General features: G+C 42.5%; 2 protein-coding genes across 2 annotated transcripts in view; both read left to right on the top strand.

The window, feature by feature from the left end:
- Positions 1-1,822, top strand: part of CCDC174 (coiled-coil domain containing 174) — a 32,979-nt gene extending 31,157 nt beyond the window's left edge. The window contains exon 11 of the mRNA XM_079933028.1: positions 1,579-1,822. Coding sequence (XP_079789154.1) covers positions 1,579-1,811 — 233 coding nt within the window. The 3' untranslated portion in view covers positions 1,812-1,822. The remainder of the gene's footprint in view (positions 1-1,578) is intronic.
- A 149-nt stretch (positions 1,823-1,971) lies between these two features.
- The window catches only part of LOC307192980 (uncharacterized protein C3orf20), a 60,515-nt gene continuing 35,080 nt past the window's right edge, over positions 1,972-27,406 (top strand). The window contains 11 exon segments of the mRNA XM_079934353.1: positions 1,972-2,387; positions 2,390-2,494; positions 3,147-3,254; positions 3,257-3,265; positions 9,959-10,100; positions 11,095-11,138; positions 11,141-11,176; positions 11,179-11,377; positions 11,635-11,713; positions 21,151-21,326; positions 22,095-22,215. Of these exon segments, the coding sequence (XP_079790479.1) occupies positions 2,021-2,387; positions 2,390-2,494; positions 3,147-3,254; positions 3,257-3,265; positions 9,959-10,100; positions 11,095-11,138; positions 11,141-11,176; positions 11,179-11,377; positions 11,635-11,713; positions 21,151-21,326; positions 22,095-22,215 (1,386 nt within the window). The 5' untranslated portion in view covers positions 1,972-2,020.

Raw genomic sequence — 27,406 nt, 5'->3', positions numbered from 1 at the left:
TGTAAAAAGAACTGTAGAATGGTGCAGCTACTTTGGAAACCAGCCTGGTAGTTCCCGAAAACGTTAAACATTGAGTTATCATACGACCCAGCAATTCTATTCCTGGGTATCAACCCAAGAGAATGAAAGCATCCATTCACAGAAAAACTTGTACCTGAATGTTCCATCGTAATAGCCAAAAAGTGGAAACAACCGAAGTGTCCAAACAATACTGAATGGATCAACAAATGGTGGTCTTTCCATATAATAAAGTATATGAGTGAAGTACTGATACATGCTGTAACTTGGATGAACCTCAAAAACATGATGGTAAAAGAAGCCAGTCACAAAAGACCACATAGTGTGTGATTCCATATATATGAAATGTCCAGAACAGGCAGATATATAGAGGCACACAGCAGATTAGTCGTTGCCTGGGGGGAGGAGGAATGGAGAGAGTACTAATGGGTTTTTTTGGGGGGGTGATAAAAATGTTCTAAAATTAGGTAATGGTGATGGTTGCACAACTGTGACTATACTAAAAACCATTGTACACTTTAAAAAGGGTGAATTGTATGGTATGTGAATTACATCTCAATAAAGCTGTTTTAAAACCCAGCTTTTATCTGTTTGTAAGGCATATCTTCAAAATTAACCTCACAAGAAAGGAACTGGTAGGGGGTGGGGTGGGGTTCCTCAAACCAGTTAACATTTAAAGGATTGTATTCGTCTTCTCTTCATTTGAATCCTGGCTTTAAAGCAGATCTGCCCTGCATGGTCAGGGTTAGATCCTTCTGGCTGGTTGCCCAGATGACCAAGATTCTGAGTGGTCTCTTTGTTCTGTAGACTTATCATTTCAAAAATGAACCTATTTTTCTGAGTCTCCAAAGCTGAGGAATAGAGATGCCAGGGAGTTAGCAAATAGATGTAGAAAGCCAGTTTATCTGCAAACCAGCAGAATGTCTGAAGGGGTTGCTCTGTGGGACTCTTGTTCCTAGGAGATTTTTTTGCTGGTGGATGGGCAGTTCAGTTGGAAGCCCGTGAGGAAGTCGTGTTGTCTTTGGAAAGGTCTCTATGCCAAGAGTCTGCAGGCAGGCAACTGGTGACCAAGAGCTCTGTCTCTATAAGCCTTCGATTCCTCATCAGTGAAACCAGAAAGATAATAGCCTTTTCACACCAGGGCAGCCGCACTGTAAATGCTGAGGGTATGCACCAGGGGTGCAGTTCTGGAATGGCAAATTTGGGGTGGCTCCAGAGGACACAGTTTGAAGAGTGAAAGAATGAGCATTGTCTGGCAGGAGAAGAGGGCCATGGACGTCATGGGGAGTGGTTGTCAGGATGGTTGTCATGGGGAGTGGTTGTCAGGTAGAACTGATGACTGGAAGGCTGCGGTAGCAGGAGTTGTCAGAAGTTCTAGATTTGAGGAGATGTGGTAAACGATATTAGTCATTGGACTAAAAAAATTCATCATCCTCCTTTCCCATTCGCCCTTGGATGTACATGTTGAATCCAGGCCCATCCTTGCGTTGCAACCAGGAGCTTCCATCCACATCACCTACCCCCAGAAGGAACCAATGAAACATCTTTTTGTTTTTGCAGGTTTTTATTCAGAGACCACAAGCAGATCTTCCACCCTCAGATCTCTGACTACAAAAGGTGCGATGGAACATTTTTCCCTTCCCCGTCCTTTTCCTTACTCCAGCCCAGGGTCTGTTTGGGGAACCTGCTCATCCCCAGGCCCCTCCCAAAGTGACTCACTAACGTGGTCTCTGACGCATCCCCAGGAAGGGAAGTGGGGTGACGGGGGGGCATCCCTTTGTGGGAGAGAGTGACCAATTATTTATCCTCCCGCATAGGATGCCCTGGCTTAATGACCTGTAAGGGCCATTTCAGCACTTCCATTCCATCTGTCCCCAAGGCCTCACCTTAGGTGAGAACTTTGGCTCTCATTCAGCTCTCAGGGTGTCTGCCTCCTCACAGCTGAAGGTCCTTCTTGTCTGAGATGGACAGTATTACCTAGTAGTATGCGTGCTCTAGGACCATGAATGACATCAAGACTAACCGAGAACTATACCAGCAATACACCGCCATGGACCCCAAGGTGCTGGCCCGCATCTCCAGGCTGCTCATCGTCTGCCAGGGTGCAGGCATTTCTGTACCCAAGGGCATCAGAAACATCTTTGAGTTTACCTGGGAGGAGCTGATCACTGACCCCACGATCCCTACCCCTTCTGAGATCCTGGGCCTGGAGATCAGCATTGGAGCCCCGCCCGTGGTGCTTATGGAACCAGCCCCTGTGCAGGCCCCTGTCCAGAACAAGCCACCTCCGCCAGTGCTACCACTGCCGATGCTGCCCGCTTCCACTGGGCCGGCCAAATTCTCCACACACTCTCCTACCCACGGCCAACGGGGCCATCCAGCCAGGAGACCCTGCACAGGTTCCAGAGGCAGTCTATCCACCTATTGACCGAGCTCCTCACCCTGAAGATGAAGGCCACGCTGGAGTCCATGTTCAGTAAGTCAGTGAAGTCTGGCTCACCGGATCCTGGCTCATTTTTCTAGGCCTGGAAGGGTCTGGCCTGGGCATGTGTGTATGTATCCACTGTACCCACCCCAGACAGGTCTACAAGAATGCGCCGTGAAAAGGTGGCAGCCAAGGGTCAGCTTTGCAACTCAGCTCCTTCCTGAGACCACCCCCAAGAATCATCCTTTCACCCCTCTCCGTTCTCCATTTTGTCCTCCCATCCCTCCAGCTTTGCTGAGCCCAGGTTGAGACGTTGGCCATGAGAACAGTGTGAGGTGTTGAAAGGGGGAGTTTGTGGAAATGATGCCAAGGTAGAGAGAGGCAGCACCCAGGAGGAGGGGGTAAATCGGGAGGGCCAGTTGGTGGGTAGCAAGACAGAGCCAAGCAGAGCCAGAACCAGGAGAGTCGTGAGAACTGGGAGAACACCGTAGAAGAGAACTTTAAAGATTTCTCTTAATTACTCTGAGCCTTCTCCAGCATTAAAAAATCTTTTTCTTCCAGAAATTGGTTGTTTTGTAACAACAGGGCACTTTGGAATATCTGGTCTACCATACAACTAGGACAAAAACTTCATTATTATACTTTTGATTAAAAAAATTAAAATAAAAAAATTGAAAGCAGAATCCCATCTGTTCCACTCCAGATTCTTCCACAAACATCCCAGCCATGGGAGTGAACTCACCTTACCAGCTTGTCTACGAGTACTCTACTGGCTGTCTGAGCTTTTCCCTCTCAACCGGAAGGGAAGTCAAGAAAAAACAGGTAACAGTGATTCCCAGCAAGACCTTTTGACCTACCTTTGGTGGTGGGGGTGGGATGGGGAGGGGGATAGAAGATTTCCTGTGTAGGTTGATGAGATGATTTGATTTGGTTTTCTGACAGGAAGGATATATAGCTGCCCTGGCCGGAGACCCAGCAGCTATTGACAGATTCTGTCCCATAAAAGGTGACATATCTCAACCAAGTCACTCCACTTTGCAGTCTCATCGTTTGAATGTTTACAAGTGCTCCATTTCTGTTAATGCGGTTCCTCTCACCTGGGGCAACACCCCTAGCAAACCCACATCTTCCACCTCCTATTATATCCCATACTCACCCCCTCTTCTCAGAGAGAGACCTATGTTACCCATACTCACCCAGCAAGTGGGGGAACCGGTACCTGAACGGACATATTTGGATACCAAGCCTAACCGTGTGTCCCCAGCTGCGTCAGTTTATGTGGGCAGAAAACAGACATAGAGGCCATTTCTATTCTATTGCAGAAAACACAGAGCAGAAGGAAAGGCTTAAAGGAAAGAACTGGTGGCAGGTGAGACCAAACAGGGTAGCAGTGACTGTGCAGCCAGAGCTTGGAGGAGAGATGAGTTGGGGCTGGAGAGGGCAGAGAAGGAACTTTCTCTCGTGGAACTTCCAGGGCCCCCAAGGCTGTGGTGGTAGAGTGGTGGGGTAGGGGAGGGACTGTATTCGCAAAGTGGTGGTGGGAGGATCCACAGAAGTTTGGGATGCTCAAAGACTGTCCAGTGATTCCCACAGACACTGGAGGTAAGGCTAGAAGTTGAGAAGCTTGGATTTTATTCCTGAGCCCACCTCGGGTTGCTATGAGATTTGCCTTCTTCCAGGTCTCACTCTCCGTATCAAGTTGATCCTGTAGCCTTTCAGTCAGTGAACAAATGTTTATTGAACAATTGCTAGTTGTCAGTCACTGTTCTTTTTTTTGGTACACGGGCCTCTCACTGTTGTGGCCTCTCCCGTTGCGGAGCACAGGCTCCGGACGCACAGGCTCAGCGGCCATGGCTCATGGGCCCAGCCGCTCCGCGGCATGTGGGATCTTCCTGGACCGGGGCACAAACCCGTGTCCCCTGCATCGGCAGGCGGACTCTCAACCACTGCACCACCAGGGAAGCCCCAGTCACTGTTCTGAATGCTGTGGGTACATGTGTGGATTTTAAGACAAGGAACACCTTCCCTGATGGAGGTGACATCCTCAGACTCTTGTTTCCCCTGTTTCTTTACCTCTCATGACACATTTTCTGTCACTGTGAGCATCACTTCCAGCATCCCTCTTTATATGCTCCTGGTTTATCATATCTCCTCCTGAGCTGGCCCTAAATCAATGCAGTCACTTTGAGGGGAAACAAAGTATCCTCAGGACACCCAGTGATTTCATGATTTTTCTTCCTAATGACCTCAGGGGTGATGCCTTGAGTAAGGTTGTTCCAAAACAAAAGTTACATGTCTGTTGGTCTCTTTGTCTATGTGGCTGTTTTCCTCTGCCACCCAAGGATGTGATTACCCCATGATGTTGCATCATTCTCACTAGGATGTTCAACGCTGCTGCATTTCTTATAGGTTCCTGATACTGTTTAGAAATTATTCTCACACATGTGTGCTAGGATGGGTGGTTAACCTTCCCTAATAGTTTATAAGTAACCGTGTGTCCTAGCTTGCCCAGGAAAGTCCCAGTTTATGCTGTTGTCCTGGCATAACTATTAATTATACTCACTTTCACTCCAAAGTACCCTAGCTTAAAGAACATATTGTAGAGTCGTTGTGGTTTTAAGTCACTTTGGGTTTGGGACCTCTGCTATCTGTTCCATGTACACGTGCTGTCACACCTTGCCAGCTGGCCCCCTTTGCAGTTCTAGGGTCATGCAGACTTGGAGCAGACAGGCTCCAGGAGTTGGACCTACTCCCTGAGCAGACAACAGCTATTTCTGGAGCACAGCCCAACTTTACAGGCAGAGAATTGAGAGAAATCTGTCAACAGTGGTTCCTGGTTGTCATACTTGGGGACCCAAAGCAACTAGAGGCAGGCCAGAAATGGATTGTCAAGCCAGCAGATGTTCCAGGAGGTCAGCCAGCAGGTAGTTGGGCCTCAGGGTCAAGTCTCTGGTCTCATGGCTGGAAGAGTCAGGAAAGGGACCAGGAACCACTGAAGGTGACAGATATCAGACATGGTACCCAAGCAGCAACCAGAAACCTCGAGGCTTGGCTGACAGTGAGAAAGTCTCCATTCTGAGGCCTTCAGGGCTCAGTTGGAGCCTAAGCAATGCCCCTGGCCTGAAGACTCATTTTATTTTTGAGTCCAAGGTGAAGATGAGCCTACATATATCAAGGAAGAGCATGTGGCTCCAGCTGAGTAGGCAGCAGAGGCTCAGAAGCAGGCAGGACCTGAATAGATGCTTCTGGAAATTCAGCCATGGATGATCACCTCCACAATTTTATGTCATCATATCCTCATACCACCTAAGACTTGCCATGGGGGATAACTGTGAAAATAATGGAAATAAGCACAAAACATTGCCACCACAGATTTGAGCAGGCAGAAGAAAGAATCAGCTCGAAGACAGGACAATGGAAATTATTGAATCTGAAGAACAGAAAGAAAAGAGATTGAAGAAAAATGAACAGAGCCTAAGGGAACTGTGGGACACCATCAAGTGGCATATGCATGTGGGAGTCCCAGAAGAGGAAGAGAGATCAAAAGAGGCAGAGAGAATATTTAAGAAATAATGGCTGAAATTTTCCCAAATTTGATGCAAGACATGAATATAAACGTCAGAGAAACTCAGCAGGCTCCCAGAAAGATGAACTCAGAGAAACCCACACCAAGACACATTAATCGTCAAACTTTCAAAAGACAAAGACGAAAAGAGAATCTTGAAAGCAGTAAGAGAGAAGTGAATCCTCACATACAATGAATTTCAATAAGATCATTAGCAGGTTTCTCATCAGAATTTGGAGGATACAAGGTACAGGGCAAATACATTCAAAATGCTTAAAGAAAAAACCTGTCAGCTAAGAATCGATCCTGAATTCAGGAAAACTGTGCTTCAAAACTGAGCAAGAAATTAAGACATACAAAACCTGAGGCAGTTCATGACAACTAAATCTGTGCTGCAGGAAGTGCTGAAGGTAGTCCTGCAAGGTGAAATGAAAGGACACTAGAGAGAACCACAAAGCTATATGGAGAAATAAAGACCTCAATAAAGGTAATACATAGGAAAGAATAAAAGCTAGTATTATTGTAACAGCAGTTTGTAACTGCACTTTTTGTTTTTCTACATGATTTAAGAGACTAATATATTTAAAGAAAAAAATTAGTGTAAAAGCCAGTATTACTGTTAACTTTAGTTTGTAGCTCCAAATCTTAGTTTCTACATAATTTGAAAGATTTAAAAGAAATGTTAATTTATGTTTTGGGACATACGATATAAAAAGATGTAATTTTTAGGACATTAACAACTGACAGTGATGGGGATGATGCTGTAAAGGAGGAGAGTTTTTGTACGTTATTGAAGTTTTGTACGTTATTGAAGTTGTAATCCCCATGGTAACCACAAAGAAAATAACTACAATATACAGAAAAGGAAATGAGAAATTTTAAAATTTCACTACAAAAAATTAAAACAAATTAAGACAGTAATGCAGGATATGAAGAACAAAAACTCTAATAAGGCATATAGAAAATAAAAAACACAGTAACAGAAGCAAGTCCCTCCTTATCAGTAATTCCTTTAAATGTAAATTGGCTAAATTTTGTAATCAAAAGACTGAGATTGGGAGAATGAATAGCAACTCATGATCCAACTATACGCTATAAGAGACTCACTTGAGATCCAGAGACACAATTGGGTTTGAATGTGAAAATATGGAAAAAGATATTCCATGCAAATAGTAACCAAAAGAGAGCAGGGGTGACTATACTAATATCAGATAAAATAGACTTTAAATTTAAAAAGATTACAAGAGACAAAGAAGGACATTCTATAATAATAAAATTTCAATACAGTAAGAAGATACAACAGTTATAAACATTTATGCACCTAATGACAGGCTGTCAAAATATATGAAGCAAAACCTGACCAGTTGAAGACAAGTAGTTCTACAGTAATAGTGGGAGACATCAATAACCCACTCACAATAATGGATAGAATAACAGACAGAAGTAAGAAAATAAAAAACAACACAATAAATCAACTAGATCTAACAGACACATGCAGAACACAAAACAACAAAAACAGTGCACATTCTTTTCAAGTGTACATGGGACATTTCTAGGATAGATCATATGTTAGGCCACAAATTAAGTCTCAGTAGATTAAAAGAAATAGATTTCACTCAAAGTATCTTATCTTACCACAATGGGATGAAGTTAGAAATCAGTAACAGAAGGAAAACTGGAACATTTACAAAATTGTGGAAATTAAATAACACACACCTAATCAATGGATCAAAGAAGAAATTACAAGGAAAACTATAAAATACTAGAGACAAATGAAAATGAAAACAGCGGGCTTCCCTGGTGGCACAGTGGTTTAGAGTCCACCTGCCGATGCAGGGGACACAGGTTCGTGCCCCGGTCTGGGAAGATCCCACATGCTGTGGAGTGGCTAGGCCCGTGAGCCATGGCCGCTGAGCCTGCGTGTCCAGAGCCTGTGCTCCGCAACGGGAGAGGCCACAACAGGGAGAGGCCCATGTACTGCAAAAAAAAAAAAAAAAAAAGAAAATGAAAACAGCATACCAAAACTTATGGGGTACAATGAAAGCAATGCTAAGGGGAAAATTTATAGCTATTAATGCTTACATTAAAAGGCAAGAAAGATCTCAAGTAAACAACCTAACTTTACAACTTAAGGAACTTTAAACTAAACCCAAAGCTAGAGAAGGAAGGAAATAAAGGTTAGAGCAGAGATAAACTAAATAGACAATATAAAAACAACAGAAAATCAATGAAACCAAAAGTTGATGCTTCAGAAAGATCAACACAATTGACAAATCTTTAGCTAGATGGACTAAGAAAAAAACAAAGGAGACTCAAATTCCTAAAATCAGAATTGAAAATGGGACACAACTACTGATTCTACAGAAATAAAAGGGATTATCAGAGAGTACTATGAACAACTAACTGTATGCCAACAAATTGGATAACCTACATGAAGTGGACAGGTTCCTAAAACACAAAACCTACTTAGTCTAAATCATGAAGAAATAGAAAATTTGAACTAGACCTATAAATAGTAAGAGATTGAATCAGTTATCAAAAATCTCCCAACAAAGAAAATCCCTGGACCTGATAACTTCAGTGATGAATTCTCCCAAACATTTAAAGAAGAATTAATGCCAATTGTTCTAAAATTTTTCCCCAAAATTGAAGAGGGAACACTTCCCAACTCATTCTGTGAGGCCAGTATTGCCCTGATATTGGAGCCAAAGACACTAGAAGAAGACTACAGACTAATATACCTGATGAACATTGATGCAAAATTCCTTAGCAAAATATTAGCAAACAGAATTCGGCAGCATAATAAAAGGATTATACAACATGACACTAAACAGGATTTATTCCTGGAATGCAAGCATGGTTCAACATATAAAACTCAATCATTGGAACTTCTCTGGTGGTCCAGTGGTTGACTCCATGCTGCCAATGCAGGGGGCCCTGGTTCGAACCCTGTTCAGGGAACGAGATCCCACATGCCTCAACTAAAAGATCCCGCATGCCGCAATGAAGATCCCGAGTGCCACAACCAAGACCTGGCACAGCCAAATAAATAAATATTTTAAAAAATTGAAAAGAAAGATTTGGTCTATACCTATAATGGAATATTATGTAGCCTTAAAAAGGAAGGGAATTCTGCAATATGTTATAACATGGGTGAAACATGAGGACATTATGCTACATGAAACAAACCAGTCACAAAAAAGACAAATACTGTATGATTCCACTTATAGGAGGTACTTAGAGTAGTCAAAATCATAAAGATAGAAAGTAGATTGGCAGTTGCCAGGGGCTGGGGGTAGGGGAGAATGGGGGGTATTGTTACAGTTTCAATTTTATAAGATAAAAAGAGTTACGGGAATAGATGGTGATAACGGTTGCACAACACTGTGAATGTATTTAATACCACTGAACTTGCCTCTTAAAATTTAAGTCGGTAAATTTTTGTTATACGTATTTTACCACAAGCACACACAAAAGCCCGCAAAACATCACAGTCTTGAGTCTCAGTTGATGTACTCTGCCCTCTGCCGAAGGCCGAGGTAAGCCAGCATCAGAGAAGTGTTGAAGCCCTTGAGCCATTGAGCCATTGAGATGGAGCTGGGACTTTTTGTCTTAAGTCAGAAGTGTCACAAGGGAATCCCTTCTGCATCCACCACAGCCATGTGTGTGCTGTCTCTACCCAGGACCAGGCCGCCCTTGGGGAAATGTGGCTGGATTCACCACTCTGCATGAGTGTTCCTGACACACACTCGGTTGACTCACAGAGCGCCGCCTCTGTTTCATCAGTGACCTGCTGGGGATGCTTATCCCTGGAAGCATAAATGATTCCCACAGTTATTTTGATTCTCAAGGGATGCAGCTGTCCTGCTCTCCCCGCCCCCTCACCCCAGGTGAACATGACGTCTTGAGAAACCATTTTCTAAAACCCTCCCTAACCTGTTCATCTCCAGCTACAGGCAAACCCCCAAATTTGGAAGAAGTAGTCTTGACATCCCCACAACGAGGAGCGGGAACCTCTGCCTCTGAGGTTATCGAGTTCAGCGACCCCTGCCCTGAAGCCCGGGAGAAGCTGCAGGAGATGTGTTGCCTTGTGTGAGCACCTTAGTGGTTGGGGGTGTATGGGAGAGGAGGGCACAGCCTGTGTGTGCGTGGAGGGGGATCACGGACATGTTGGCTACCCCGTGCCCCCAGCCACAGTGACAGGGTGATAGTTGTCCCTCACACACAGGTCCCTAGTCCTTCCACAATCACAGTCATTTTCAGTCCTACTATGACCTTATGAGGAAGGCAGGTTTATTCCCGTTTTACAGATGAGGAAACTGAGGTACCCCAAGCACATGGTAAGGCATTGTCTGAGGTCCCACAGCTCAATGGGCCTGTCCCAGGGCAATGTTCTTTGCCTCCTCACCAGTGAGACCCCTTTGCATGGCTTCTTAAAGTTTACACACCCTTACAGTTAAGAATGTTTATTTCTTGACATAATTTGTCAGATGTTCTCTTAGAAAAAAAGGAACAGCTCTCAAAACAAAAAACACTGACATGGGTGATTAATGGTATTTATGATTTTGTGTGTCCCACAAGTCCGAGCAAGTGAATCTGCGTTCCTCCAAAGGCCTGGACCATGGGCCATAAAGGATTTCAAACCTAGTTACATCTAAGCATATATGTGTCCTGGGGCTCACAGGCCACTGTCACTGCAGCTGTAGAATATGCGTAGAGGGCAGCCACCCAGTTTGCTCCTTACTGTGACATTCCAGAAGGAAGCTGTCTTCCTTTGTAAGCTCAGGATTGAGAGGTGATCAAAGCCTCCAGCTCTGCCACCCCGTTCCACACGCAGTTCCACTCCATGGGTCCCCACTCCTGTGCAAAAGGTGGAAATCAGGCCAGGGCCGGTCTCAAAGTGGTATGGGGACCTTCCCAGTTCTTCCTAAAAACATTACCTATAAGGATGAGGGGTTGGGGTAGGGACAGATACTTTGGGGACAGGGAAATGGAATGGGAGTCTGGGGAGCTGGGGAGGGGCTGTAGAGAGTCTGGTGAGTGAGAGGCAAGTGGCTAGAAAATATGTTGGTCTCCTTCCCTGCAGAGAAGCCGAAAGGGTCTCATGGAAAGGGAGGAATATCTTCTACCCATGATCTTACACAAGTACAGGGCAAAGATGCCCCCTCATCTATGTCTACCCCCAAAGGGGTTGCTCAGATCCCAAGTTCCCACCATCCGCACCCTCCAGGTGCTCAGACTTCCACTCCCACCCCTCACCAACCTCCTGCCCATCATCTTCACTTGGACCGGCATTCTCAGGAATGGAAGGCACCCAAGAAGGCCATCAAGTTGCATTACACTTTCTATGATGGGTCCTTCTTCGTTTAGTATCCTTTTATTTGGTGCTTCCCTTTCTCCCCAGCAGCTCAGCCCAGAGAACTCCAGGCTTTGACAAAGCCAGAGTGTTTCCTTTGGCTTTTCATTTGGTCAGAGAAGTCTGGTGACGGGTCCTCTGGGATATTAAGAGTTTGTTCAGGTCAGAGAAGAAGTACCAAGAGTCAAGCCTCAAATTCAGTCCTGATCAACCAGTACGTACTGAACCCGACTATCTGTGATTACGTGTCAGTGCGGGCTGGGGGTGCAGCAGCAGTTCCTGCCTTCGAGGCTGTCCCAGGTGGGAAGAGATTGGAGACACAGAACAATTCATCTCTAGCCGAGAGAAGGTGATAGGAGACCCTCCATCCTGGGGGGGGGGGTGTCTTTGTCCTTCTGTCCCAGGCTCAATGGGTAAGTACTGTGGTTCTTGCATACTTTGCCCCCAAGATCCCTGTATTTGGAGTCTAACCCGCACTGCACATACCCCACCTGGCACATGCTCGGGTTGATCTGCAGCTGAGGTCTGGCGGTATTCATGAGAATGTGGGCAGCTGGGTCCCAACCTTGGGGTGTGTGAGTGGCACAAGGGGACACATTTTCTCGTTGAGAATCTGGTGAAAGCTATAGACCCTCTTCCCAGAAATATGAACTGATACACATGCATGTAAAACATTTCCTGTGATTGCAGGGGGTCTGCAGACCTTCAAAGCTTGTCCATGCACCAAGAACCCTAGACTGAGGAAAACTAAGATTTCTAACATGCAGGGTAAAGGCTGAGAGTTATGCATATTTTAGCATGAATGGAGTCAGGTTGCTTTCTTCATTCACAGATGTTTATCGAGTATTATATGCAATGATTAATGGAATGGAGTGAATGTACCACTTTACCTTAGAGGGAGGTGGCTCTCTGAGCCGTCTCAACAGGCGGCTCGGCAGGCCTTTCTGGCCATGGCCCCCCTCGCTTCCTTTGGCCTCCTCTCCACTGAACTGGGAATTCAGAATTGCAGTGCCTGTCAAAGGAGTCCTATGGTTTCTCTGACCATAAATGAGTGCATTCATTACCCTCTGCTCAGCCCTGCTTCCAGGGCACCTTGTGCATTGAACTCAGCACACACCTTCCCAGGCAGCTGCTGCTCACAGGGGTCATGGGGCTCCCTCTCCCCCCTTTTCTTCCTCAACACTGCATTGAATGGGACCATCACCCTGAACTCGTGAAGCTGTGTCCGTGAATTAGGTTGCTATTGGCAGGACCAGAGAGGGGTGGACAAGTGTAGATCAGGGGATCAAGGTACTGCAGACCAGCCTGCTGGGATCCATGTTCCCTTCCCTGCCACAGAATCCCAAGGACCCCCTGCTGGGACCACCGGAGACCTCAGGCCATCGATGCTGGTGCGCTTGACTCAGACCCCAGTGATCTTGGTCATTAATGTATTTCTGCTGTGGGAGTCCCAAGAGGCCTGGATTCCAGGCCCAGTTCTTCTTGGTGACCCTGCATAAGCCATTCCATCTCTCTGGGCCTCACTTCTCTCCATTATAAGGTGAGAAAGTTGGACCCAGTGATCTTGAAGGACAGCATCTGCGTTACTGTGATCAAATGGCCAAAACACACGTGCAGGTGTTGGATCCCTCTGGATTAGAGAAAATGTTTGGGAGACACTTCCTTCCCTCATGGGTTCCACAGAACCCTGGACTTGGCAGCTAATTCTGTCTTCACGGAGACTGCTGGGCAAAACTTTCAGGTAGAAGTGATGTGTCTGCCCTTGGATTGCCAAAAAGCTCCAAGCCCCAGTGGGTTTGCACTGGTCAGTGTCAGACCCCAGAACCATCCCCGGCATCGCTTTCATTTGGGCTGTCAGCATCTCCTTGGACCTCTCTCCTCAATGGCTGAGTCTCCTGTCAAACTTCCCTCAAGTCCTTTTTTCATACAAAGATACAACTCACCACATTAAAAACAAACCATAATCCCCATGTGCCCAGTACTGTGCTAAGTGCTGTTCCTTTAGGGATTTGTTGAGCACTCAGAACTGCTGTGTGAGGTGCACTTTTTTTTTAATATGTAAAATGCACATAACATTTACCATTTTAAGCATTTTGAAGTGTACAATTCAGTGGCATTCATAGTGTTGTACAACCATCACGACTATCTAGTTTCCAGCACTTTTTCATCACCTCAGAAGGAAACCATGTACCTAATAAGCAGTCACTCCCCATTTCCCCTCCCCCACAGTCCCTGGCACTGCTCATCTCCTTTCTGTCTCTATGCATTTCCCTATTCCAGACACTGCATATAAATGGAGTCACACAGTATGCGGTCTTTTTATCTGGCTTCTTTCACTTAGCATAATGTTTTCGAGGTTCTTCCATGTTGTAGTATGCATCAGTTCTCCCAGTTCCCCGACCAGGGATTGAACCCCAGCCCTTGGCAGTGGAAGCACAGAGTCCTAACCACTGGACCTCCAGGGAATTCCCTCCTTTTGTTTTTTTGATTGGGGTGAAATTCACATGACATAAAATCAGTCCTTTTAATGTGTACAATTTAGTGGCATTTAGCACATTCACAGTGTTGTGCAACCAACTCCTCTATTGAGTTCACCCCAAAAGAAAATCCTATACCCATTAATTGGTCACTCCTCATTTCTGCCTACCCCCAGGGGCAACCACCAATCTGTTTTTTTGTCTCTATGGATTTGCCTATTCTGCACATCTCATATAAATGGAATCTTACAGTATGTGGCCTTTTATGCCTGGCTTCCTTCACTTAATGTTTTCAAGATTCATACATGTTGTAGCATGTGTCAGAATTTCCTTCCTTTTCGTGGCTGACTAATATTCTATTGAATGGATATACCACTTTTTAAAATCCATTCTTTCATTTATGGACATTAGATTGCTCCCACCATTTGGCTAGTATGAATAATGCTGCTATGAACATTCTTGGAGAAGTTTTTATTTGCACACTGTTTTCATTTCTTTTCGGTCTATACCTAGGAGTGGAATTACTGGGTCATATGATAATTCTATATTTAACTTATTAACTTATTATGAAAACATTCAGAATGTTTTCCAAAGTGGCTGCACCATTTTACATTCCCACAGCAATGTGTGAGGGTTTCAATTTCTCCACATCCTTGACTATACTTGATATTTTCCAATTTTTAATTTCCAGCCATTCTAGTGGGTGTGAAGTGATACCTTGTCATGGTTTTGACTTGCATTTCCCTAATAACTAATGATTAGGAGCATTTTCATGTGCCTTCTTTGTATAATCTTCTTTGTAGAAATGTGTATTCAAGTCCTTTGCCAATTTTTTGATTAAGTTGTGAGTTCTTTTTATATTGTGGATACTAGACCCTTATCAGATATATAATTTACATATATTTTTCCTGTACTGTGAGGTGTCTTTTCATACTCTTGATAGCATCCTTTGATATACAAAAGATTTAAATTTTGATGAAGTCCAGTTTTTCTATATTTTTGGATTTTATATCTAAGAAACTATTCCTTATTCCTCTGTTTTCTTCTAAGAGCTTTATAGTTATAGCTCTTAGGTCTAGATCTCTGGTCCATTTTTCAGTTGATCTTTGCATATAGTATGAGTAAGGGTCCAACTTCATTCTTTTGCATGTGGTTCCCAAGTGTCCTAGCACTATTTGTTGAAGAGACTATTCTTTCCCTCATTGAATGGTCTTGTCGCCCTTGTTGAAAATCAATTGACTATAGATACATGGGCTTATTTTTGGGCTCTTAATTCTGTTCTGTTGATATATATGTCTATTATGCCAGTACCACACTGTTTTATTATCACTTTGTAGTAAGTGTTGAAATCAATAAGTGTGGGTCCTTCATCTTTATTCTTTTCTTCAAGATTATTTTGGTTATTTGGGTACCCTTGCAATTCTGTACGAGTTTTAGGATCAAGTTTTCCATTGCTGCAAAAAAGATTGATGGGATTGTTAGGGATTGCATTGTATTGGGTTGGCCAAAAAGACCCTAAGATGTTACAGAAAAACCCAAACAAACTTTTTGTCCAACCCAATATCTGTAGATCACTGTGGGAAGCATTGCCATTAACAATATTAATTCTTCCAATCCATGAACACCGGGAACAAATGATCTGAAATGCTATATGAGCAACAACTACAATAGAAAAGTAATAAACAAAAGGAAATGATACCGTTTACAATAATATCAAAAAGGATAAAATACTTTGGAATAAATTTAACCAAGGAGGTGTAAAACTCGTACACTGAAAACTACAAAATATTGCTGAAGTAGAGAGGACTGAAATGAATGGAAAGACATCCCATGTTCATGAAGGACAACTTATTTCTATGTGTTGGTGTTGTATCCTGCAACTTTGCTTTGCATGTTTCTAGAAATTCGTCCTTTTCAACTAGGTTACCTAACTGGTAGAGGTACAGATCTTCATATAATTCTCTTATGATCTTTTTTCATTTCTGTAAGGTCAGTAGTAATGTCTCCACTTTCATTTCTGATTTTAGGAATTTGAGTCTTCCTTTTTTTTTCCCCCTCAGTCAGTGTAGCTAAAGTTTTGTTAATTTTACAGATCGTTTCAAAGAACCAGTTTCGGGTTTTGCCAGTTCTCTCTATTGTTTTTTCTGTTCTCTGTTTTGTTTTTCTTTTCTCTAATCTTTATTATTTCCTTCCTCTGCTAGCTTTAGTTTTACTTTACTGTTCTTTTTATAGTTCATTATGGTAGAAGGTTGGGTTATTGAATTGAGATCTTTCTTCTCCTTTAATATGAATATTTAAAAAATTTTATTAGTGTGTAGTTGATTTACAATGTTGTTAGTTTCTGCTGTACAGCAAAGTGAATCACTTATACATATATCCACTCATAGTTTTTTAAATTTTTAATCTTTTTATCTTTTTTTAAATTGAAGTATCGTTGATTTACTATATCCACTCTTTTTCAGATTCTTTTCCCATACAGGTCATTACAGAGTATTGAGAAGAATTCCCTGTGCTATACAGTAGGTTCTTATTAGTTATCTATTTTTTATATAGTAGTGTGTATATGTCAATCCCAATCTCCCAGTTTGTCCCTCCCCCCCCTTTTCCCCCCTAGTAACATAAGTTTGTTTTCTACATCTGTGACTCTATTTCTATTCTGTAAATAAGTTCATTTGTACCATTTTTTTAGATTCCACATATAAGTGATATCATAAGATATTTGTCTTTCTCTGACTGACTTACTTCACTCAGTATGACAATCTCTAGACTGTATAAACAAATGAAATAATGCCATTTGCAGCAACATGGATTGGGCCTAGAGACTGTCATAATATGAATATTTATAGCTGTAAATTTCTCTCTGAGTACTGCTTTCACCTGATCCCATAAGTTTTGGTATTTTGTGTTTTTGTTTTCATTTATCTTAAAGTATTTTCTGATTTCCCTTGTGATTTATTCTCTATCTATTAGTTGTTTAAAAGTGTGTGCTTAATTTCCACTGTCTGTAAATTTTCTAAATTTCCTTCTGCCAGTGATTTCTAGTTTCATTCTATTGTCAGAGAATATACTCTTTATGGTTCCAGTTTTTTGAAATTTATTGAGACTTGTTTTGTGGCCTAACATACTGTGTAAACCAGAGAACAATCCTTGTGAACTTGAGAAGAACGTGTATTCTCCTGTTGTCAAGTGGAATGTTCTGTATATGCCTGGTAGCTCTAGTTGGTTTATACTATTGTTCAAGTCCTCTGATTTTCTGTCTAGTTTTTCTAGCCATTGTTGAAAGTAAGGTAGTGAAGTCTCTTTTATTGTAGAACTATTTCTTCCTCTAATTCTGTGCATTTTTGCTTTATATATTTTAGGGCTCTGTTGTTAGGTGTTTATATGTCTATAGTTGTTATATCTTCTTGAGGTATTGGCCCTTTTCTCAATACATAATGTCTTTCTTTGTCTCTTGTAAAAATTTTTACTAAAGTCTATTTTGTCTGATATCAATACAGCCACCTTTCTTTTGGTTACTATTTGCATGGAATATCCTTTTCCATCATTTCACTTTCAACCTAGTTGTGTCTTAGCATCTAAAGTGAGTCTCTTGTAGATAGCATATAGTTGAGTAATATATTTTGTTTTGTTTTTATCCATTTGGCAGATCTCTGCCTTTGGAGAGTTTAATCCATTTATATTTAAAGTAATTGATGATATGGGAGGACTGAATTCTGCCATTTTGCTGTTTGTTTTCTTTCTTTTTCATGGAAAGGCATTTTAGTTTTATGTATGTATGGGGGCTGCATTGGGTCTTTGTTGCTGTGCACGGGCTTTCTCTAGTTGTGGCAAGTGGGGGCTACTCTTTGTCGTGGTGCATGGGCTTCTTATTATGGTGGCTTCTCTTATTGTGGAGCACAGGCTCTACGCACAAGGGCTTCAGTAGTTGTGGCCCATGGGCTCAGTAGTTGTGGCTCGCGGGCTCTCGAGCACAGGCTCAGCAGTTGTGGCACATGGGCTTAGTTGCTCCGTGGTGTGTGGGATCTTCCCGGACCAGGGATCAAACCTGTGTCCACTGCATTGGCAGGTGGATTCTTAACCACTGCGCCACCAGGGTAGTCCCAAGGCATTTTATTTTAAATACAGCAGTGTGTACATGTCAATCCCAAACTCCCAATCTATCCCTCCTCCCACCCTTCTCCCCAGTAACCATAAGTTCCTTCTCTAAGTCTGTGAGTCTATTTCTGTTTTGTAAATAAGTTCATTTCTTTCATTTTTTCTTCTTGGATACAGCATATAAGTGATATCATATGATATTTGTCTTTCCCTGTCCTACTTATTTCACTTGGTATGATAATCTCTAGGTCCATCCATGTTGCTGCAAATGACATCATTTCATTCTTTTTAATGGCTGAGTAATATTCCATTATATATATGTACCACATCTTTATCCATTCATCTGTCAGTGGACATTTAGGTCACTTCCATGTCTTGGCTATTGTAAACAGTGCTGCAATGAACAATTGGGGTGTGTTTATCCTTTCGAACCATGTTTTTCTCTGGGTATATGTTGAAGAGTGGGATTGCTGGATTATATGGTAGCTCTCTGATTTCCTTTTCTCCACACTTTCTAGTTATTTTCTTATTGGTTTCCCTGGTATAATGGGTTGAATAATGTCTAACAAAAATTTATGTTTACCTGGAACCTCAGGATATGACCATATTTAGAAATAGGGTCTTTGCAGATATAATTATTAAGATGCAGTTATATTGGATTAGAATGAGCCCTAATCCACTGATGTCCTTATAAGAAGAGAAAACAGACACACAGAGAGGGAAGAACACCACGTGATGACTGAGATAGACGTTAGAATGATACATCTATAAACCAAGGAATGCTAAAGATTCTTGGTAACCACTAGAAAAATAGGAAGAGGCAAGGAAGTGTTCTTCCCCAGAGCCTCCAAGAATATGGCCCTATCAGCACCTTGATTTCAGACTTCTAGACTCCAGACTCTGAGAGAATAAATTTCTGCTGTTCAAGTCACCCAGTTTGTGGTACTTAGTTACAGCAGCCTGAAGAAACTAATTACATTTGACAACGTATTAGTTTGAGTTAAGACCAACTTAGCCTCAGTAACATGTAAGACTCTGCTCCTATACAGCTCCATTCCTCCTCCTTTATTTTGTTGTTAACAGAAATTAACTCTTTATACATACATTGCCATTAATATAGATTTACAAGTATTGTTTTATGCACTTGTTTTCTCAAATCATATAGGAAAAAAGGAATTATAAACAAAATAATAATACTGAATTTTATATTTACGTATGTAGTTACCTTTACTGGTGTTCTTTTTTCCTTTGTTTGTCTTTGAGTTACTGTCAAGTGTTTTTTCATTTCAACTTTAAGGAATCCTTTTAGCATTTTTTGTAGGGCAGGTGTACTAGTGGTGAACTGTCTCAGCTTTAGTTTATCTGGAAAAATCTTAATTTCTCCTTCATTTTTGAAGAATAGTTTTATTCAATATAGAAGCCTTGGTTGATAGCTTTTTTTTTTCAGCTTTTTAAATATTTCATTCCAGTGCCTCTGGCCTTCTTGGTTTCTGATGAGAACTTGGCCACTAATCTTATTAAGGATCCCTTGTACATGACAAGTCTCTTCTTTTGCTGCTTTCAAGATTCTTTCTTTGTCTTTTTGCAGTTCGATAATAACGTGGCTGTCTTTGAATTTATCCTACTTGCAGTTTGTTGATCTTCTTGAATGTATAGAGTCATATCTTTCATAAAAATCGGGGAGTTTTCAACCATTATTTCTTTCTGTCCCCTCACTTCTTCTGGGACTCCTGTTATGCATATATAGGTCTATTTGGTGGTGTCCCACAGGTCTCCTAGGTTCTGTTCATTTTTCTTCATTCTTTTTTCTTTTTGCTCCTCAGGCTGGATAATTTCAGTTGTTCTGTCTTCAAGTTCACTGATTTTTTTCTTCTCCTGCTCCAGCATAGTGCTAAATCCATCTAATGAATTTTATTTATTTTTTGTTTAATAATTAATTTATTTGTTTATTTTTAAATTTAATAAATTAAAGTACAGTTGATTTACAATGTTGTGTTAGTTTTAGGTATACAGCACAGTGATTCAGTTATATGTGTATATGTATATTATTTTTCAGATTCTTTTCCATTATAGGTTATTACAAATTATTGAACATAGTTCCCTGTGCTATACAGTAGGTCCTTGTTGGTTATCTATTTTACGTATAGGAGTGTGTATATATTAATCCCAAACTCCTAATTTATCCCTCCCCTCACTTTTCTCCTTTGGTAACCATAAGTTTGTTTTCTATGTCTGTGGGTCTATTCCTGTTTTGTAAATGAGTTCATTTTTTTAGGGTTCCACATATAAGCAATATCATATGATATTTGTCTTTGTCTCTGACTTACTCACTTAGTATGTTAATCTCTAGGTCCTATATGTTGCTGCAAATGTCATTATCTCATTCTTTTTTATGGCTGAGTAATATTCCATTGTGTGTGTGTGTGTGTGTGTGTGTGTGTGTGTGTGTGTGTATAACACATTTTCTTTATCCATTCATCTGTTGCTGGACATGTTGGTTGCTTCCATGTCTTGGCTATCGTAAGTAGTGCTGCAGTGAACATTGGGGTGCATGTATCTTTTTGAATTATAGTTTTCTCTGGATATATGCCCAGGAGTGGGATTGTAGGATCACTGAAATTCTTCCTGTCTGGGGCACTTCTGAAATTCTGGCAAAAAGGATAGTAGCTGCCCACACCATATCTGTTTTAGTCAGGACCAGTGCTCCTTGCGGCCTCCTAAGTAGGAAATGAACAGGGAGACATTGTCTACTCTTCTAGATTGGTAAGAAGGGGAAGCAGCCTAACAGCATTAGAAATATCCTGGCCTCAGAGTTCAGATACTGGCTCTGCCACTTCCTGTGATGTGATGTAAGGCAGATCACTTCTCTGCACCTTGGATTCCTCATCTGTTGGGTGAATAACTTACCCTGGTTTGTCTGGGACTTTCCTGGTTTTATCGCTGAAAGTAATGCATCTCAGGAAACCCCTTACATGCAGGGAAACCCTACTCATCTGTGAGATGAAGGTAATAGTACCTACCACAGGGTGGTTGTGAGGAGTAGAAAGAGGATACAGGGAAGCACCCAGGGCATGGTTGGTTCCATAGTCATTTAGTTGTTACTTATGCAAAGTGCAGAAGACTGGGAATGATGTACCAAACAGCTAAAACACTGACATGTAGACTTGCTTTCCATGAGGCACCTAAGAGCAGAATTCTGAGAGTTTTCTGTTAGTTCTACTTAACAATTTCTGCGAGCTATCCCTCTGGACACATCGCCGTGTGTCAGATCCCCATGTGCTGCAGAGGGAGAGCCATCACCTGCCTCTTTAATGACACACCCAGCTTCTCCTTCCTGGCCGTGTTCAATGCTGAAGGCCAGGGCTGCATTCACTACAACCTGAAGACCTGGTGAGTCAGTTGGGGGAATCTTGGCCCCATGGAAGTATCTCTGAGGGTGACAAAGTGGGGCACCGAGGTGCAAAGTAGGAGCCCCTGGGAAAAAGATGGACCAGGCAGTGTCCAGAGATCTAGGAAGACAGTGTGGCAGGGCCAAAGCAGTGCCTGTAGGGACATAGGTGCTTTGAGGCCCTTACTTGCTGGATTCATGTCATAGCCAATGAGAAGGGAAATTCCCCAAGTCCTACTCCACTTGTTCCCGCCAGAGCACTGAGCTCTTCACTGTTAGCTAGATTCATGGAAGAATTCTTTAGGGAAGAGAAGTGTTTTATACTAGGAAGCAGTGTAGGAGAGGCCATGGGTAGCACATATTCTTGGTAGCCAAATGTTGATTTTGTCTGATTTTCCTAAGGAACTGTTCTAGGAGGGATTGACTTACTTTCATGTGACGGTTGTTCCGTTTCCCATTTTGGTGCCTGAGATCTTATATGCTCAGGCTCCTGGGCTACGGGCACACGTTCCATTTCTCTCCCCCTTGGGTTAGACCTGAGCCTCCACCATCTCCTTCAGATCTGACCTTCCCAGCAGACTCCCCAGTAGCATCAAGAGGTGTGAGGGGACATCAGACCATGTTAGGTTGGGTAAGTAGGGCCACCTGCAAGAGTCCACAGTTACTCCACCTGGGGCAGAGTCTCAGAGCCCTGCCTGCCTATAGCCTGTAGTGATGGGGGCTTCCTTCCAGGTCCTGGAGGAAGCTCCTCATTTATGTATCTCTCCTAGCTGCCCATACGTCTTGGTGTTGGATGAAGAAGGTGGGACCGCCAACGACTACAACGGCTATGTAGTCCACAAGTGGAGCTGGACCTCCAAGACAGAGACTTTGCTCTCTCTGGAATACAAGGTAGGGGTGGGCAGCAGAGGTGGGGCTTGCCACTGGGCTGTCCAGCATTAAGAGCCAGAGGGCTACCTGTATGACAGGAGCCCTAGCCTCAAGGAGCTTGTAATATCAGAGGTTCCCACGTTGATGGGCAGTGGTCCAGGGCTGACTGAAGTGAACTTTTCACCAGCCTACAGCAACTGTTGGCTGCTGTACTGACCTTTCTTGGTAATATGCTTCCTGTTTTATTTTTATTATTAATGATATTATATTTTATAGTTAAAATGTCCTTTATTTTAGGAAGTAACTGTTACAGTAGTTGATAGTTTTATTTTTAATGCCTATGTGTGGCAATAAGAAAAGTAATTCTATGTTGGTCTCCCCAGTTTTTGTTTTTATAGTTTTACTATCTGTGAAACAAAAAAATCTGAGAGGTAAAGGAAGCTGATAGACACAAATCCTTTTTTAATTCATTTGGTTGTTCAGCTATTCATCAAAGAGTTATTAAATAATAAATGTTTAATTACTAATATTAAATAATAACTTAATACATTTAATATACTAATAAAGCAATTAAGTGTGCTTGTCACTTTACCTATGGCAGAGTTTCTCATCCCTGGAACTACTGACTTTTTGAGATGGATAATTCTTTTAATAACTGTGCATTGTAGGATATTTACCAGTATCTCCCTAGATGCCAGGAGTACCCCCTCTCCTAGTTGTGGCAACCAAAAATATCTCCAGACAGTGCCAAATGTTTTTGGGGGGCAAAAATCACCTGTTGTTGAAAATCACCAATCTAGGGGATAGAAAGATAGACAATACCCCTCAAGGAACTCAGAAATCTAGGGGAATAATAAGAATATGTGGTAGAAAAGTATAAGGGCTGTGAGAGAAGGACAAGCTCATAGGATTGGGATTCAGAGAAAGATCACAGAACATAGAATCCACCCTAGGTAAGAGTTACAGACAGAAGCACTGTTAGAGTTCATGGTAGGGCTCAAGCATCCTGTCTCATGCCCTTCCTGTTCATCCTCTATGTTGACCACTGGATTCTCATTCTTATATCTCGATTCCTGTAGACCATACCACTGCTCAGAAACATTCAATTCCTTGAACGTGTATCACCCTTCCTACCCCAATGTCCTGAAATATAATACATCTTCTCTCTCTGCCAATCCAAATTTTCCCTCCTTCAAAGCCCTACTCAGACTTCCTGTTCTCATGGCACTCCAGTCCACACCCATTTCTCTCTTCTCCCAGTGCCCACTGTCTGGATTAAAAAGTAATCCGGACTGAAATGACAAATTTCAGTTATTGTACAATTAGTCATGTAATGAAGAGGTTCTCAATTGTGGCTGCATATCAGAATCACCCATGGGACTTTAACAAAAATATAGATCCCAGGCACAGCCCTAGAGAGATTGTGATTCAGTTGGTCTGTCATGGGTTCTGGAGTTTGTAGTTTTCACAAGTCTTTCTATTGCTTGACCAGGTCCAAGATCTCCAGTCCAGGAGTGTATTGAGTTATTGCCTTACTATTTAACTTTTTGTAGTTATATGAAAGTTTACAATCCAAAAAGATTATAAATTGGTTGCAGGCAGACACCATATGTTATATGTCAGTATGGCCAAGTGGACAGAGAACTCTGGGATGAGGGTCTGAGGAGCCACGTACTAGTGTCAGCTTTGCCAAACCCTGGGTGTGCAGCTTTCTGAAAACCACTCAGCTTCTCTGAGTCTTGGTGGCTCATCAATACAAGGTGGGTCACAAGAGCCTCCCTGCTGCCTCACACTGCTTTTGTGAGAACTAAATGAAACAGTGGTGGGGAAGGTGCTTTGACACACTAAAGTGTTTCAGCAGTGTGTCTTAGTTCATTATTCTGTTCCCTAGAGCTGCATACAGAAATGCACAACAGGGGCTGGTACAGTCAGGAGTGGCCTGGAACACAAGTGGCCTTGAGTTGTAACATGAGTGTGTGTGCATATTATTCTCATAGATACAGATAAGAAGGAGGGAGAGCATTCTGGATAGAGGAATATCATCTGTAAAGGCTTGGAGTTGGGACTCAGGGTGGCATCGTTAAAAGTTCACAAGTGCTTCTCATGAAAGAAAAGTAAGGAAGAGCTGTATGTGTCAGGGGGGTGGAGGTGAGAGGCACTGGATGTCATGCTGAGGAGTTTGCATGCTGTCTTGGAGGCTGCAGTGGCAAGTTTGTTTCTGCCCAGATATTTATCGTTCCCAGCATTTTCATTCCTCTCTGAAAATACAGTTTCCCTCCAGTATCATTTCTCTTCATCCTGAAAAACTTCCTTTAGCATTTCTTGAAATGGAGATCTTCTGGCAACAAATTCTGTTTTCTTTCATGTGAAAAATGTCTTTATGAAAGAATATTTTTGCCAGATATGGAATTCTGGTTGACGTTTTTTTCTATCAGCATTTTAAAGATGTTCCACTGTCTCTGTCCTCCATAGTTTCTGATGAGAAGTTTGTAGTTATTCAAATCATTGTTCATTTTCTCTCATTCCTTTCAAGATTTTCTCTTTTAGTTTTCTAAGTTTGACTATGATGTGTCTGCATGTGGTTGTCTTCATATAAATTCTGTTTGGGGTTTACTGAGCTACTTTAATCTGTAAATTCACATCCTTCAACAAATTTTGGGGAGTCTTCTGCTGTTGTTTTAGGGGAAGAATGCACTCCAGTCTCCTTCCTTTTCTTCTGAGACTCCAATTACATGTATTTTAGACCTTTTATGTTGTCCCAAAGGTCCCTGAGTCTCTGTTCTTTTTGTTGTTTTTCAATATTTTTCTGTTTACTTTTCAGATTGGATAATTTACATGGATCTATCTCCAAATTCACTGACTTTATTCTGTCATTTCCATTCTGCTGTTATGCTAATCCTGTGATGTTTAAAAATTCCAGATATTTATTTTCAACTCTATGATTTCTGTTGTTTTTTATATTTTTTGTTTCTCTGCTGAGATTTCCTAGTTTTTCTTTCATTACAAATATATTTTCCTTTGCCTCATTGTGCATAGTTAAGTTAGCTGCTATAAAGCCTTGTCTGGTAATTTCAACATCTGGGACATATCAGATAGGATTGGTTATTTGTTGCCTTGAGAACAGCTCACACTTCACTGGCTCTTCACATGTTGAGTTATTTTGGATTGCTGACATTGTGGATGTTATGTTTTAGAGTCTCTGAGTTCTGATGTATTTCTCTGAAGAGTGTTGATTTTTTTTGCTTTAACAGGCAATGGGCTTGTTTAGACTCATAATGCAAACTTTGTCTCACCCGCAGTGGGCAGCAGCTCAAATCTCAGTTCAGTTTTCTGTTTCCCTGGAAGTAAACTGCCTTGAGTTTTCACTGCTCACACATGGTTCAGGGATCAGCCAAAGCTGTGGACTGTTTAATCATAGCATTTGGGACTCTACTTCTCTGTCCCTTCTGTAATTCTCTCCTTACTTTTCTGTGACTGTAGTTGACCCCAGGTTTTGTCCTTTGGTTCTTTGGGCCAGAAAGAACTCATCCCATGTTGATCCTTTTAAGTTTTGACTCTTCGAAATCTGCCTGCTTTTGCTTATTCTTCTGAGCCTTTGAGTAGTTGTTTTTTGTATTTTTTCCAAGTTCTGTGGGAGGATCAGCCTGTTAGGACCTGACTCAGCTATAGTGGGAGTATAACCAGCTGGTTAGTTTTTAAGCTGAGGGCTGCTATGCTCCATCCAGCATTTATGTGGAAGGTTGACTGGAGAGGGAAAGATCAGCAGATGGGGCTAGTAGAAAGACTAGTTAAGGAGTTACTAGCCAGACTTGACATGATGGAGGGTATTAGTAATATTTTTTAAAGGGGCCATTTCAGTAAAATAAATCAGTGGCATTCAGAAATGGGCTGTAGGGGATAAATGAGAGGAGGAGGGAATTATAGATGACTCCACATGGAGTGTGTGTGTCTGGGTGGAAACAAAGCAGTTTCTGAGAGGCTCAGAGACCCATATGGTTTTTGATGTGCTAATTGGGCTCAGTGGACATCTCTCTCTGGACAGGGATCCTCACCTAGAACGAGAGATTGGGGATGATATGCACGTCATATACATGTGGCTCACGAACTCCCAGGAAGATGAGCAGTGGCTGAGTTCACAGAGCACCATCGTTGGGACATTGGGAAGAGGAAGAGAAACTACCCAGGGGCCAAGATAATTAAAAACAGCTCTACCAAGCTAAGCCCTTTGCTTATTTTATCTGTGAAATCTGCTTAGTGCCCCAGAGAAAGATTCTGTTATTGTCCCCCGGCTCAGAGAAGCTAAGCAACCTGCCTCAAGTGTCCAACCACAGTGCTTGAGCTCCCAGCCACAGCTCACAGCTCTGTTCTACAGTCTCTAGAAGGAGAACTGGAGCAGGTAGTGTCTCTCTTAAGTGAGAGTGATCTACAAGTTTGAAGATGTCACACACTTGGCAGGAAGATGGTCATGGATCAGATGTTTTCAGAGTGTGGAAGGGGACTAGCATCCAGGCTGCAGAGAATGAGGAAGGGGCTGGATGGTGAGGAAATTGAGTGTGGACCTTTGGACCAGCAAGTGGAATCCTAGAAGGAAATGGGAGGAGTGAAGATGGAGAGCACTTTCTTAGTTCCGAGGAGTTCTGGGGCACGTGTAGGTCAGGGGCTGTAGAGCTACAGATGCCCAGGCCCTGGTGGGGCCACTGTGCATAAATAACTCTCTGCACACCTGAACCATCCAGGGCCTCACGTGCACGTTGCTCTGCCACATGCTGACAATATCTGCTCGTCTTTGGTGTGGGCCTTTGTGACTTAGAAAGCCACTTCCATAATCTTTATCTTATTTGAACCTAACACGAGCATTTTGACTCTGATATTGAAGACTGGGAGCTTCAGGGAGGCCCAGTGGCTTGCTAACCAGAGGCAGACCTGGGACTCACTCCAGGCCACAGAGTTCTTAGTAAGGAGTGAGTTGCTATAAGGGCAACTCACCCTCCCTGTGTTCTTCTCTGGGACTGCTACCTAGGAAATCCCACCATTTTGGAAGTGATGAAAAAGGGTGGCCCCTCCTCAGGGGAGGAGTGGTGACACATTTGGTGACTGCAGGAGAGGGAAATGAGCATGTGTGGCACGGCCCTGGCTAGGTTCCCTTTTGCCATCTGCCCACCCACCTGCAGAGGGGTGAGGTCTGGTCCCCCTGCCAAGGTAGCTCTGTGTG

Source organism: Stenella coeruleoalba, assembly GCF_951394435.1.
Source record: "Stenella coeruleoalba genome assembly, chromosome: 10".
Classification (NCBI taxonomy): domain Eukaryota; kingdom Metazoa; phylum Chordata; class Mammalia; order Artiodactyla; family Delphinidae; genus Stenella; species Stenella coeruleoalba.
The sequence above is the reverse complement of the archived record's forward strand: the minus strand, read 5'-3'. Positions and strand labels throughout refer to the sequence as shown.